This window comes from Temnothorax curvispinosus, unplaced genomic scaffold (genome assembly GCF_003070985.1).
Source record: "Temnothorax curvispinosus isolate PA1 unplaced genomic scaffold, ASM307098v1 QBEX01010053.1, whole genome shotgun sequence".
Lineage (NCBI taxonomy): Eukaryota > Metazoa > Arthropoda > Insecta > Hymenoptera > Formicidae > Temnothorax > Temnothorax curvispinosus.
The window spans coordinates 954658-970941 of record NW_020219833.1 but is presented as its reverse complement, the minus strand read 5'-3'; the positions used below and the strand labels follow the sequence as shown (position 1 = coordinate 970941).

General features: G+C 40.9%; 1 protein-coding gene across 3 annotated transcripts in view; it reads left to right on the top strand.

The window, feature by feature from the left end:
* LOC112459681 overlaps nucleotides 1-16284 on the top strand; it is a 92905-nt gene that overhangs the window by 67899 nt on the left and 8722 nt on the right. For all 3 annotated transcript variants that reach the window (XM_025023927.1, XM_025023924.1, XM_025023926.1), the window contains 3 exons: nucleotides 4466-4537; nucleotides 13921-14820; nucleotides 15292-15814. In XM_025023927.1, coding sequence (XP_024879695.1) covers nucleotides 13933-14820; nucleotides 15292-15814 — 1411 coding nt within the window. In that variant the 5' untranslated portion in view covers nucleotides 4466-4537; nucleotides 13921-13932. The remainder of the gene's footprint in view (nucleotides 1-4465; nucleotides 4538-13920; nucleotides 14821-15291; nucleotides 15815-16284) is intronic.

Genomic DNA, 16284 nt, shown 5'->3' with positions numbered 1-16284 from the left:
CTGCGGGAGGATAGAATCTCGTTACCGACGATGATAACGTGCTCGTCACGACGTTATTTTTTTTCTTCCTTTTTTTTCTTATTGGCGCGAGATTCAGTATGATATGCGCAATGACGAAATATTTTCGAGCTACCGCCACCGCGCCCCGACCTACATAACTCTCTCCTCATACACGGGGGGGTTGAAATAGTGTTTGCCTTCGCGGAAACTCACATCAGTTCGCGGAACATGTTTTCCTTGCATCACGTCGAGTTGCGAGTACGGCCGATTACATCGTCATAAGTGCTCTGACGCTCAACAATTTAGCACTGCTCAGAAATGTTATATATATATAATAATAATTTTAACGCATTCTCTCCTAAGAAAAGAATCTTATATAATCCGCTCAATTTTTAAAAAATGTTATCCTAAGTAAATGTTATCCTATATAAAAGAATTAAAATGATTGCTTCGTCATGTTTTACGCAAGTCTTCGTAATTTACGGGGGTTTCTTTTACAAATTATTTAAAAGTACTATTTCCAAAAGCATTATTCTGTTTGACGTGAACGACATACACATAGAAAGGTTTTTTTTCTAGGAACTTGTAACTTAATTTATACCTTTCTATGTGTATGTCGTTCACGTCAAACAGAATAGTACTTTTGGCAACAGTATACTTTCGAATGATTTATAACAACTCTTTCCATGCATAAGTTAAATATGCATAAAATCCTGCCTGTTATCTATTTCAAATTTTAATTTTTACAAATTGCGCGCTTTGTTAACGTGATACATTGCATGGGAGATATCGCAGTTACTATTATATTACAAGCAATGTGTCATCTTTGTGATAAAAAATATCAAGCAATCGCAAACTAAATATGTAATCTTTCATGACAAGATATTGCGCTAACGTGGACAAATTGTATATGATGGAAGAGTCGTGTGTCAAGCTTGTAATGAACAGTTATAATTCACTTAAATGAATTTTTATTTTTGCTTATACTTTTAGATATAGGTCACAATCCTTAAATAAGAACATTATATGAATTTCAAAACAGAAGTCGTTTTTGTTCGACCCGACTGGCCAAATAATTAATTTATTTAAATTGAATTTCTATGTGCAAATTACGAATAAGAAAAGCAATAATATTATAGCAAAAAATATTAGAAAATATTTTTAGCAGCACATATAGATATGCGATTTATCTTTTAAATAAATGGCTGTACGAACCACAGCTTCTGATATAGCGTACACTTTCTATGCTGTCAGAAAGTAATCAAAACTTTGTCACAAATTAATCCGACCAATAGTTTTCGGAAATAGATCGGCGCTCGCATATTGGAGTTTCGTTTCGGGGAGTTACTGAGGTTGTCTAACGTTATAATAATTAATTTCTGTCGTTTACAGTGTTTCAACGAAGTTTCGAAAAATAACATCTCGAAAGATTAATGGCTCGGTAAGTTTGATTTAACAATTTAATGATATAGCGGACTTAATCAACTCCAACGGACCAGAGTGCTTGATCAAATCGGACTTGCCCCAATGAGCATGACTCTCTATTTATTTCTAATTTAATCATTGCATGACCGTCGACGGTCATATAGCCCCACATCTGCATCCGACAGTGGTACAGGCACGTAGTAAATGTATAGCGACACTATAGCGACGTACACAAATGGTTGCGCAGCGTATAAATTCCGTCGCTGTCTGGGTCTCATATGGAGCGTGCCATTGAAACGTGTTTTTGCTATGAATTCGACAAATATTTGCCCGCGTGACATGGGAAGGTTGACACATGCCGTTATGGAAAAAACCGCGAGCGATAAGAGATCAATCGCGTGTACGTTGTTTCACGGCGTGCGAAATTGCATAACCGGGCGGAGAAGAAAATAGGGGGGTTACAATCAATTTTCGTTTAGCGATACACGGGTGAAATCAATTTTAATCGCGCCGTTATATCGAGAGCGAAATATCTATTTTTTTGAAGGACATATTAAACGGAGATCGCGTTTATTAACGATAACTGCTGAAAATATCGTTACTATCCACGAGAGATCAAATTCCCATTTGTTTTTTTTTATCAATCTTCATCTCATATAGGATAGTTTCGCTAAAAAATCGTTTTAGAGAAGGTAACTCTAAAATTATCTTTATAACACGATTTGCGAATAAACGTATTTCGCATTAATAAAATCAACTTTCATTGTCGCTTCTGCATTTTGCTGGTTTAGTCTTACGCGTTAGTCTATCTAGTATTTAAGATATTTATAACGCAAGATGATATTTTCAGCCATTTTCCGGGTGTATACACAAAATGTACGACGCGGCGCAGCGTTTCGTTTCGCTGATCCTCTCCGCTTGTTCTCCATCCCCCTTGTTTTAGCCTACATCTCCAGCTTGTGTTTCCTACGGCGCGTCCTCCACCCTCCCCCCTCTCGACTGCTCTTACACGCGTTTGCTTCGTTTTCTCTCTCCGCAGTATTTCTTTGCTCTCCCGAGATCGCGCTTTTCTCGACAATTCTCCCTCCCGTCTCAGTAATAATTGAATTCGCGTTACGTCTCGGCTACCGCGCGAGAAGCCGAGGAAGAAGACGAGGGGCGCGCTCGCGCGCGCGATCGTGGACGTTTCGCATTTGAAATTGAGAAAAGAAGAATAATAAAATGACAACGGCTCTGGCAAGTGCAGACCGCAAGTATTGTGCCTCTCGCTGTTGCGGCAATCCGATTAGACGGATCTGCGTACCGCAGCGCGGACTGCGAAAAGCTACCCTTTGATTTTGAAACCTAATTTGTTCATCGAGCGAGAACAAAGAAAATGCACGCCCGTTTCGCGGTAACGAGTCTTCGCTCTCGTCGCTTTAGCGTGGAATTTTCTTTCGCTTATGACTCAAAGGTATCGTCTTAGAAAATGCGATCCATACGTCAGTTCAGACAGTTCAGACACCGTGATGAGAGCTTGTAAACTTAACGCGATAATATAATGCAACATATATACACTCGTTTAAAATTGTATGATTTTAATAAAAGTATATACTAGTGGCTGTGTGTAAAAACGATGGAGACCAATTTCAATTACTTTATTAATGGATTTACAAAACGCGTATATTTAATTACTGTAATTAATTTAATTCAATATACGCTATCTCTATGAGTACATTCACATTTTATAATTTTGGTCAACGGATATAAAATCGTGTGAACGCGAAGTAGGAATAACGTACGGATATAATTAATAATTGTTCTTTTGTCGCCAATATAAAATTGATAAATCAAACAAAATGGATTAGCCTGTTATTTTTCCATGGACAAAACCGAAAAATAACGCGTTAATTAATTATCTTTTCTGAATTTTATTAAGCATATTCTGCCGCAAGAAAACTTAGTATATATCTGAAATTAATATTTGACAACTAATTTGGTACCGAAACCATCTTCAGCGGCTCGGAAACACGAGTAAAAGTTATTTAATTACTGAGATAAAGATAGCATGGGCAATTCTCATTTGTACGGAAGCATCCTATTAATATTTCCAAACATTATATATATTATAACAGAATATAACAGACTTCTTTCGAGTTTAGAATGTTGCTGAATTTTCCCAAAATTATTTTTCGTACTCTTAATAATTTTCAGCAAGTAATGCGATAAACAAAGTTTATGTAAAGAAACTAAAATATTTATTTGAACAAGAGGGGTGCAAATACATCGCTGAAACGGATATAAAATCCGTCAACACGATTAAATCTTTTCGCAATTATTTGAGAACTGTCCTACATTCAACGCGCACCGGAATCCTAGTTATCCCCCAATCCCGCTGGTGTATCAAGTGTTAGTAGCTGTGCCATGTGCCGCTCCCGCTGATCTTTTTTTTATCAGACAAGCGCGGATAACGATTATTGCACTTTTTTTCTCTCGACTATTTGGTATGCATTGTTAAACGAGAACTCCCGTGGCGAAAAAAAGCGGCTTACGCGACAGCGATCGATTTAGCGTCGTTTACTTTCCCTTAACAGAAAGATTTTTCGCTTTTCATTGTTTGCGCCAATGCCGTGTACGGGACCGGAGATTGTTTTCACTGTTATTCTGCGGAATCCGAAATAGGAAAAACACACACTGTTTGTTCTTCCAGGATTTTGGACAACGTGTACTTAAAACGACAGTAAATTTTCGCCAGCTACGTCCGCTGCGCTAAATGATTTACGCTTGACGTTTGATATTCCAAATATGCGATGTGTACGCGAATTTCGTTATTTGCATAAAAGTTGCATAGTACGCAAATTCATTTCTACGATGATTCGCGGTGCGTATCCTGCGCATTAGCGCATTGCATAATAGCGAAAGCTGCGTTGTTAAAATAATTTTAATTCTTCGAAATATTAATTGTGTATGCGTTTGCGCTAAATAACGAATACCGATCGTTACAATACAATCGGCTTAACTATCATTTTGATGTATATATGGAGTATATTTATTGTTCCAGCACCATCCTGGTCGAAGTCCTTGGGAGTCGGTAGAATCGTGAATATTACGCTACCGTGAGTCCAGAGTGAACGTAAGTTGAATTTTTTTAATTTAATAAACAGCTTCATAATCCTAGCAATAATCATATTTATAACAGAAATTATAATAGAAATAACTCGCAAAAGATAGATTCTATAGTTTACGTTTCATGATTTAATTTTTATAATTATCGTAATTACATGCAATACTTATATAAATCATTGACTAATATATTATAACAAGATTAGGCAGATATAATATTATTTCTTAAAATAATATTATTCTGATAAACTCGTTACTGATTCTCAAAACCATATTTGATTTCGCGGTGAATTAACTTTTAAATCATCATTAAATTTTTATACGTATTAATTATTTATTCTTTCTATATAATTAGCGATTGGAAATGAACTTCTAACGACGCTTAATCATGTGTTGTAATATTGATTTCTATATACGGTATTAATGTATAATATGTATATGATAAAAGAGGTCACGGTGACAAAAACCGACTTGAAAGATTAAATATATTATTCAAGATAATCATGAATATATTATCAATAAGTATTTCGTTCGTTGTCTATTACTTAAATATTGAGTTATTGCTCTCTTCTGCATCAGCGGTTATTTGGATGAATTATTTCCATGATTTTTTTCTTTTTGTAGAAACACGTTTATATCAACATGAAACGGATCACGGATGGCACACAAATCACATACTATTATTTGCTTTGTCTTTAAAGAAATAATATACATTATAACTTAGAACAAGCTCATCTTTCACAGACAGTTGATATCTTCATTTATCGATAACGAACGCCCCGAGCTCTGTTTCGTGTTCGTAACATTAGCAAAGAGCGCATTTGCTCTCAAAAGTCATATCCGCCGTATCAATCCCGAGTCGGATGACAAAGCACTGCCAAGCTCCTTATAGCTGACACAGGCCATCATAATGACAACGGGGCGAACAATGAAAGTAATGTCGGTATTCGTCTACCCTTCTGCAGTTCAATAGAATATCAATAGAAACGAAGAGAAAGAAAGAAGAGCGTAAAAGCGCCGACAACGCGTTCTCATTTTCTTAAAATTGTTATACTGTCGTGTATTACTATAAAGGAAATATCCTTTATCTATCCAGCTCTTATGGAGCACGGAAGATGAAAGAGAAATCATCACGATGAAACTCTGCCTGACTATGAGTAGATAGAAAGACATAAGACCATATAAAAAGCTCATTTTTTTACTGGCCAGACAGTTCGATGCAACAAGACACTGATCTCGAAACGCTGCGGAAGATTGAAAGTCCACGGGGATACGAAGAACTTGCTTTTGAAAACTCCATCTTTGCTCCGAAATATTTATGTAATCAATTCGCGTATCGTCGCGTTAATTTATTACAAAGTTTCAAACTATACATATATAATATTACGAAGAAGAATATCATTTCTTGAGTAAAATAAACAAGAGTAAGATCGCGCGAGTATTTTTATAAATAACGATATGGTTACAACTTCGATGTACCCTGCCAATAATTGCATTTGCAGTTTGCACACTCGCGTGTAACGAGTTTAGCATTGAGAAGTTTATTTTATATTTTGTGTCTAGAGAGTGCAGATGCTTCCTGCTATATGGTTATGCATATAGTTTCTACCATGTAGATCTAGTCATTACTAAATACACGTCCGTAATGGAATAAAAGGCTCTTAAGGCTCTTTGGTGACGTTCAAGCACGACAGTAATCACTACTGTAATCAGATTGCATGATGTAATCGGGGCGAAAACGGGACGTGAGTTTCACGGACTAGTCTTCCACATCGGCTTGCGGAAGTGTAGAAACGACTTTGACGATGCTCTGATAGTTTCGTGTGACCCAAAGTTAATAACCCCGCGGCGCGGCGCGGCACGGAACTTTCGCGGACAATGTTCCCGGCTGCAAATTTATAAGATTCGGTCTTATTTGAAAAGTTTATGCAATTTCGCGGTCCCCGGCACACGGCCTGTAAATATTCGGTCGAACTTCGAACTTCCCGAATAATGCAGCCGAAGAGAGAGAGTTTATCGAAGAGAGCGGATACTAACGTAGAGATCAGATATTGGAAGAAACGAAACGAGACACATAAATCGCGCTAAATTGACGTGATTGACGATTTCGACACGGAAATCTCGTTGAAAAATATAAATTAGCTATATATAAGCTATAAATTGAATGCGAACGCGTTGCATCGATCATTTACAATATTTAATTATTCATATAAATATTGCGTACTTCCGCACACTGGATATCGAAATACGATTGCGTAGCATAATTTTTGCAATATCAAACAAACGTTGTTTGTTTAAAAAAAATATACTCCGAACTTTTTATCAATGTTGATTGAAACAATTTTGTTAAGTGAAATCTTATTAGACTCTTTCATTGAAAACGAGTTGGAAACAAGATTGATTCTTTATATGTACGCTATCGAGCGCAATAACTTCAAGCTGAACACGCTTTATTTATCATGTTTATAGTTAGATATAAGAAGAATTTATTGCCTCGTATCGTGTGAAATGGATATACGAGCGATGAACCCAAATATGATTCTCAACTCTGTATGTAAAATAATCTTGTAAAAGCGAAATATTTCTCACTCACATTTCTTTCTCGTATTGATTTTGTATTACTTTATCTTGTTTCTGTGCTATTATGTCTTTATCAGTTTTTATCTTTTATCAGTTAAACGTTTTTATTGCCGAAATTTAATTTCTGGACAAAAATACTCTGTACTTCTTATTGTTGCTACATTCAAAGTTAAGCATGTATATACTTTGAAGGGAAAAAAATCTAACAGGACATTGAGAGAAATATTGAACAAAGGAAGATAAAGTCGTTTCCAAGAAAAGAATTTTTTTCAACGATTTTCTTAACAAATGCATCTCCGAGAAAGATCAACAAAAATTGCTGAAAGAGAGAGAGACGAGCATCGCGTTGCCTTTAGTACAATAATTTTTAATTCATCCAATCTTGGATGCGTCTCGCGTATCTCGCGAAAAAAGGATAAAAATTTTCCGGTGAAAATGAGTTAGAGCGAAGCTTTTAGCATCTCCGTCTTTTTCCCTTCGGCTGGCACCGTTAAGTAACACGTTCCGTAGATATAATTTCAATCATATTCCACGTAGACGTGACGGCAGTTGTACCGTACGCGTCCTGTGTGCATTATAGATACAGATAAGCAGATATTCGCAAGGATGCGGAATCCGGTTACACAAAGGCGCGTCATCGAGACCGTGAATGCGGCAGGTGCATATCGACTTAGTGTCTGTGTAAATATGCTCTGCTCTACGTCTCTGACTGCGTTTACATTTCGCCGCTTATAGAGAAAGTTGTGCTCCGTTGCAAAGAACATGAGATATTACACCTGTAAGCACGCGATCGTTTCACGTCGAATAACGTTGCTTCTCTCTACACCGTGTTTATAGATATAAATTCACTGCATCTCTTCCGAGGAGAAGCGTGAATAACTGTCGTTATATCTCTACGAATTACGGAGCTTGCAAGATTCAGGAATTCCTTAATTTCGATGCTACGAGATTTCGTATTAGGTACATCAAGATAAGTACGAAATGGGATGCATTGACTAGGTTATATATAATCACTTTTATGCTGTTCCATGTTAGTATATTTTCACAGAAATAGGCATTCTAATTGGTTCCGTAATTGATAAATACGATCGAAAGCTCTTGTCGAGAAGTATAACGGACGCCACTTATACCGTTTTCCAGATAAGAGTCTTTATTTTAGAAATGAGAAACGAATACGATGTATCTTTCATTTTTTTGCGCGTGCTCATAATATTTTACTAATGGTTAAAATTATCCACATTAAATTATGCACGTGACCCCTATTCAGTTTGCAACAACATATACTCTTAACGCAAAGATAAAATCGTGAAATACTACTACTAATTCGCGATTCCAGTGGCGTCCCCGGCAGTCAATGATAGAACGGGCTAACGACTCCGTCCTTATTCCCCGCTAATTAACTATTAACGACTTATCGGGGAAAAAGTGACCTCGGTCGAGAGTTCACGCGCCACCATCCGAGAGCGCCAGCGAGCGCCGCGTTATAATTAGAAAGTCGATTACGATGGTGCCCCCGTCGTTGCGCGGTGACCCGGCGTAATGAAAACAGTACCCCTCCCGATAATTCACAGAAAACACCGCGTTTTTCTCCGGAACCGATCCAGCGCAGCGGTACGATTGACTAAACTCGTTCGTTTCTCCTCGCGCAAATTGATTACAGCCGCTGTCAAAGCTGACTGTCTCTAATATAAAGCGTTATTATATCGTGTATTATTATATCATCCGCATGCAATTACCGCGTCGTCGCATTCACGTAATTCGTATTTGATGCAATGCCTGATCTCGACGTCTAGTCAATATTTATCGAACGCGCCAGATCTGCAGCCTACTTAATACGCGTAATTTCGCGCGATGAAACTAGGATCAGCTGAATAAATAAACCTGATTCCAGACATAAGCACATTGAAGCCACGTTATTTGCTCTCGCTGAACCGTAAAGTCTTGAATGACTCCGGATGATACATAACAATCTGTCACGCATCACGCATCCTCTAATTAAATTTCCTAGTCTGAGGCTGGAAATAGCCACGTCTTCCTCTTCAAATAATAGAGAATAGAGAAGAAATAACATAATTAATTTTCTATCTTGGTTATTTATATTTATAATTTTTATTATTTATATATATTTTATATATGTAATATTAATAAATGTGTATGTATATACATATATATATATATATATATATATATATATATATATATATATATATAGAGAGAGAGAGAGAGAGGAAAGTACCCGATTATGAGATACTATATCTATTTTGTGTGATTGCCGGAAGTCTATGGGCAGAATTGAAAAATATAGTAGGTCATTTTGAAGGGAATTAGAAAAATGTGAAAAATGAGCTTTCGGCAAAATCGAAAAAGTGTGCTCCTAATATGAGAGACCCCGGGAAATCGCTAATAAAGTGCAAAATACATGATATTGCAATTAAAAAACTTTATTTAAAGATTTGAAAGACAAATGTAATGGAGAACCATATTTGCAACAATCGTAAACCTATATACTTATACTCAATATTGTACCTAATCTTCCCCCTCCACTCTTCCCTCTCAAATCAAGGTCAGCACAGTCTTATAAATTTGTATAAACCTTCCCTTAACGTCAATATAGTATTTTCTCTTCTTTTATTACTATACAATAACTTTCATACTCCAGCAACCCAGGAGTACCCTGAGTATCTCATGTTACGAGCACCACGCCTTGCGGTTTTGCGATCACCAAATCTAATCTCTACAATTGAGCAACTCAACATATCCCGTATTTTCTTATTAATACGACCTTACTCTATCACTGCATGCAGAACTTATTGCCAAATATTTATTAATTATATAATAAACAAGGTTTAAAGACTCAGATTCATGGCACTTGACAACATCCAATTTTATAATTTTTTTCGCTGCAACGACTACACGCACGATCAAACAATGAATTTTCCACTAAATAGGTTTTACCCCAAGGGCAATAAGTTCATGGTGGAACCAACAGGCAGGGCCTATTAGTTTAGTAGAAACCTCGCTGTCGCATATTAAGAGCCTATCTCATAATAGGGGACTTTCCTCTATATATAATTTTTTTATTTTATTGTTTCTTTGCAAAAATGAGATTAATGGTAAAATTATTGTATTCTCCTAGATTTACGAAATTAAACCTCGTCATAAGGAATAAAAATATTCAGAATGTCGACATTGTAGACCAGCGCAAAAGCGCGTTTGAGCAACAATGTGTAAACCGCGGGATAAGGATTCTTAGTTAGTTAGACAATGTTTCCGTAACTAAGTCAAGCCGGAGGTCACAATAATAACTTTAAACTCACTTTGTACGGCGCGATTGCATCGAAAACGAGATTCTCCTTTTCGCCTCACGGCCATTTGTATCACGACCAGGTAATTTAACAAAAAGTTGCTCGCGATATTTCGTTATTACGTTTAAGCGCCTCCAACGACGAGAGAAACAGAGAGGGAGAGACTTCTCTCTGAGAAGTTTCAATGGAGCACGCTATACATGAGCGTTTTTCTCGTCGAAGTCTCGGTCCACGTTCTCAGTCCCTCGCTTCAAGCGTTATCTCAAAGTACATATAACACGTATAAATCCGTCCGCCATAACTTCTTTGATATTCTCGGAAGACGGCTGTGCGGCCGTCGTCGTCGTTCAATAATCCTTATTTCCGCCGGGAAAAAGTTTGCCCCCGCAGGAAACGGGCAACGGTATTGCGCGTGTTCCTCCTTCCTCGCAAATTACAAATTAAATTACTGCACTTTCGCGAGGAAGCGCAAAGTTCCCGAAAACTCACGGCTGCGAATCACTTACGGTAATCTGCGTCTTACTTGCGCGATCGCTTCGTGATAAAAAAAAAAAGAAAAATCTTGACACTGTTCGCGCTTGGGCGCTCTTTTTTCCTTTCTTCTTCTTAAACACCCCATATTTACGCGTAGCTTCCGCAAGCGAAAGCTGCATCGTAACCATCGTAACTGCCGCTTTCGAAAGTCATTTATAAACATCGCGCGATCTCCGCCCACCCACTCGTCGTACCGATCGTTTAACATCCGCCAATCATCGGTCCGCTCAGTGTGTTTCGCGAGACCTTATTTCACGTGCGAAAATATAGGACGGGGCAGGAGAGATCCGGCAGGATAACCACCGCCTCCGGTGTGTGTGCTGGCTCGCATGATTGATGAAATTTGTATAGGAGCAACAGGGCATACTTGCCGTTACCCTCCGGGAACGGAACGCTCTTGATTGATAGAGGGTGTTCGAATTTGAAATTCCGCCCCGCGGAAAGAGTTGACCGCCTATCCCGCCGTCGCTCTATCTCTCCCTCTTTCTCTCTCGCTGCTCTCCGCTCGATACCTTTTTTTTCTGCGTGGCACGCGAACGGTGCCGGACACGCACACGTCCCCGTCGAGCAACTTCCGCGTTTCCGCGTCCCCCCGCGACGAGACACGGGTGGGAGGTTCCTTCCGGGCACGATACACGCGCCGCCAAAGGACACTCGGCTCGTTTCATCCATCGTTCATCCGGGCTAAAAGCCGCTCCGGTCCGTATACACAAACCTCCTCCACTCTTTCCCCGTATCCTCGTTGGCTCACCTAGTTATTTACAAGTCAAATGCGGTCGATCGATAGCGCGACTAGGATCGAGGGAACAGGATCGCCGCCGCGAACGTGAGGCCGCACCGGAGCGCAACAGCGAGACGGATGTACGAATCGAAGCTCGACGCATACGTCATACGAAATATCGTCTTTCAGCGTCTCTCGTCTGGTTTTGCCAACGTAATATTAACTCACCGTACATGTCTTTCCTCCTGGAATATATTTCACGGAAGAGAAAACGCTCCGCGCGCGTGTCGTAAAGCCGTACACATGCCGTGCAAGCATGTCGTGGTTCAAAGAGCGCTGTTTTAGCTTGAGATCTAAAACCACGCGGGCAAAGAAAGGGCTCTGAAACATGCGTGTCGGTTTTAAAGGAACGACACGCTCGGTACATATGTATTCTGACCTCGGTGGCGCAGGATCGGCGATCGAGCTCAAAAGAACTGCTCTCTCGCGGCCGGGACAATAAAATCCTCGGGGCTACCGGGCGAGTGCAGTGACCGCGGACGCTCTTGTGGACGGAGACTTCAAAAAGTTCGCCGCGCGAAGAGCATGTATACGCGGAAAGTTGTCGGAAAATCTACAACGGCGCGCATGGTTCCCACCGGAACGAGTTTCCCGATGGATCCCGGCCGCGATCTTCGGCGAATTTCTCTTTGTTTCCCGACAACGTTAACCCACCGTGACACGCCATTTGCTTTCGTACAATTCGAAACGGGCGAAATACGCAATTTTAATTATTGATAGTAAATCAGAATTCGCGATGATCGTCGCGTTGGTTCTGGAGCAAGATTAAATCATATTTAATTTTTAGCCGTTTCGGTCTTTCACGAACGTTTCAATTTCGACTCGACTGAATATATATATATATATATATATATATATATATATATATATATATATATATAAGTTTGAAACCTGCGTAAAGTTTGTCGTGAAACGAAATTTGAGGAACGAGATGCATAAAATAGCTTATGCTAGGATTAAATGTACGAATTTAGAATCGCGTTCTATTTCTAAATCGTTTCGGAATGTCGTTTCGAGATATATTCGATTCTTTTATCAGGACGTTGTAGCTCGGACACTTTCTCTCACTCGCCGATTCGAGCCCGTAGGGAGATCCGGAATGAATTGTGCTGCGCCGCTCGTCGGCGGAAAGGCTAATTTGATGCACAATCTCGGACTCCACGACGATAATAAAAGGAGTGAAACTTGTTTTAATCGTCGTGCTGTATTAATTTAACTTCGGCGACGCGTCGACACGACAACGCCGGCGTCGGAGAAAGCGCGACGCGCTGTAACGGTATTAAGCTAAATTGCCAACAGTTCTCGGCAGGGTGTCCCGTCGTGCTCTGAGATTAGCGGCGTTGACTAACAAAAATAAAGGAAAGGCAGGCTCGTGGGAATGCGAGAGCGAGGAAGACGGAACCGGCCGTGGAGACGAAGAAAATCCCGGAGGTCTCCGATGGCACCAAACTGTCTCAGACATAGCCAGACTTGTTCGATAACATGGAAAGTCGAGTTTAGCGTGGAAAGCCTTGTTCTACGGCGAGCCACGAAACAACTTTGCGCTGTTCGCACAAGCAACTTATACCGTTGTAAGAAAGAGCGGTATATATTTAAAGCTAGACGCATACGTCAAGCGAATTCGATTTCAAAGTACGAAAGGCGTTGAGAGTCGAAATACCTTACGTACCTATCTCATTTTATCCATTTTATATAAAATTACATGACGGCATTTATTATCGGAAAATCGTTGTACGTCGGGGTAATTTGCTCAGTGACAGTCATGGGCAATTATCCCAACGTACAATAACTAAAAGTGTCAAATAGCGTACGGGATATTTGTATGGCGTACAAATTATTCAAAATTATTAAGCGCCGCGTATTATTTAGTAATAATTAATTCCAGCCGCGCGAGTACACGGTAATATGATTATTCGATCGTGTAATTAAACAATGATCCACATCCCGCGTTCAACTATCAATAACGAGGTGAATACACGTATATAAAACCCGGCAGCTAGTTGCGTGCGTTGGTAAATATTAAGCCGTAACTGGAATATATTAGTTACATGTTGCATATTTCTCTCCGGCGGAATATCCCAAAAGACGAAACTCCGCTATCATGCATGCAACTACGCTCGGCTAAGTAAGTTCCGCGGTCGCAGTACCGCAGTCACGTTCTAACGTCATCGCGCACGTTTCTGCTATTAACAGGATTCCTCCGAGATGATACCGAGAACGGCGGGCCGGTGGCTGCTCTGCGCGGCGCTTACGGTCGCCCTGTGTCAAGGCCAGGAGGACTGGATGCAGTGCTCGTCGGCGTGCAAGTGCAAATGGGTGTCCGGCAAGAAGACCGCCGAGTGCATTAAGCAGAACCTCACGGAGGTGCCGGGGGACCTCTCGCCCGAGATCCAGAATCTCGATTTGACCGGCAATCGCATAACTCGCCTCATACATAACGCGTTCAGCCGCGTCAATCTGGTGAATCTGCATAAGCTGGCGTTGCGCGAATGCGGCATCGAGTCGATTCACGTGGACGCGTTCAACAGCCTCAAGATCATCATCGAGATCGATCTGTCGGGCAACAATATCCGCACCCTGCATCCGGGCACTTTCTACGAGACTCAACGGCTGCGAGTGCTGCTGCTCGATCAAAACAAGCTGAGGACGCTGGAGAACAGCCTGTTCTTCAATCTCACTTTCCTGCAGAGAGTGATGCTGTCCGAGAACAGACTGAATCAGATCGAGGAGAACACGTTTCGTAATGTTCCCGGTTTGAAAACCCTCGCGTTGGACGGGAATAACTTCAGCACTCTGCACCTACAGAGCTTCGAGAGCCTCAAGCTCACCAGTCTCGAGCTCCGGAATAATCCGTGGAACTGCAACTGCAATCTCAAAAGGTTCCGCGACTGGGCGATCGAGCGTACGTTGTACACCAAGCCAACCACTTGCCAGCAACCGCCCCACATGGCCGGCAAGATGTGGGACGAAGTTAGCAGTGACGAGTTCGCATGCAGACCGAAAATCACTGCCATCGGCCCGGCAACGAAAATCGAGATGGGCAAAGGAGACGTGACGCTCTCGTGCAGGGGATCGGGAATCCCACCCCCTCAGGTAATTGCATTTTCGTACAGGCATATACACACGATATAATAATGTTGCAATTAAATTGAAATTAATCTATTAAATAAAAATCTAATCTGTTAAAAATACACAGAAAAGAAATACGGTGTAATACCAATCTTGCCATTTTATTTAACAGTTCTTGTATACAGGATGTTTACGAAATACTTGGATAAACTTCTAGGGCGTATTCCTCGCGTCAAAATAAAGTAAACTAATGTTTACCTACGATTATTTAATAATAACATTAACGTAAGCTTTGTTTCGCAATCACTCATTTTTTATTGTGGGTTTATATAAACTTATTTTTTATTTTGACGTAAGGAATACGCTCTAGAAGTTTGTCCAAATATTTCGTAAATACCCTAATATATAATATACATCTCAAATTTTTGTTTTTATTATTGCACCAGGACTTCTTTGTGCTACCGCACTATGAAACATCGCACATGTCTGTTTCAGTTATCATGGAAACATCGTAATCGCGTTTTAAACAAACTCATCAAACGCCCGAACAACGATAGAGGATACATATTCTCAGTGAGCCAAGAATGGTTGAATCTCACCATTATCGACGCGATGCCCTCCGACAAGGGTGATTACGTCTGCCACGCAAAAAGCCCGGGCGGCGAAGCCGAGAGAAACGTGACACTGGCCATCGTGGGCGACGCTTTGGGCAGCAGGGAGAGCTTCATCAGCCTGCCGCTCGCCATCGGGCTGGGCGTCACCGCGTTGTGTCTGCTGATCGTCACGGTAGTGCTTTGCGTGTGCTATTGCCGTCGTCGCCGCATCAGGCATGACGAGAAGGGCCTCGAGGCGGCGTCCCTGGAGCATCACGGTCTCGGCGAACAGGAGAAGTCCCTGATCACAACTATCAATCCGGTCGTGAAGCCGCCGAGGCGTTACGAGACGCCCTCAGTGACGTCGCACGGTACGGAGATGACGGAGTTGAATCGCACGTTGCTCGACAACGACTCGGTTTTCGGTCAGTACACAGCCTATATTACTAAACAGTGCGTGGCTAGGTGCTAGCGAGAAACTACCTTACACTAGCTTCAACGAGCGATTTATCTCGAGACCGACCGCGTATTCGCGGACGTTGATCCAAGATCGAGCGGAATTTTCACCGACGAGGGTGGCCGATATGATTCTTAACGAGTCGCGCGGAACATCCGTCATTTCGTCGGGGTAATATTCTCCCCCCCCCCCCCCGCCCACCGAGCGGCAAACGACCGCTATATGTCGCTTATGTAATGTACAAATAGCGTGTATGCATGTGTGTGCGTGTAATCGTAAATCGATTCGTTCCGTGCCGAGCGCGGACTATCATATGCGAGAGAATTGTCCGACCAGGTGCCATCGATCTTAAGGTAAGGAGAGTCCGTCAAGTGGCGGCTAGGAGACTAATGAAGATCCGTTAGGGACGCTTATAATACATCAGGCACCCCTTAATAT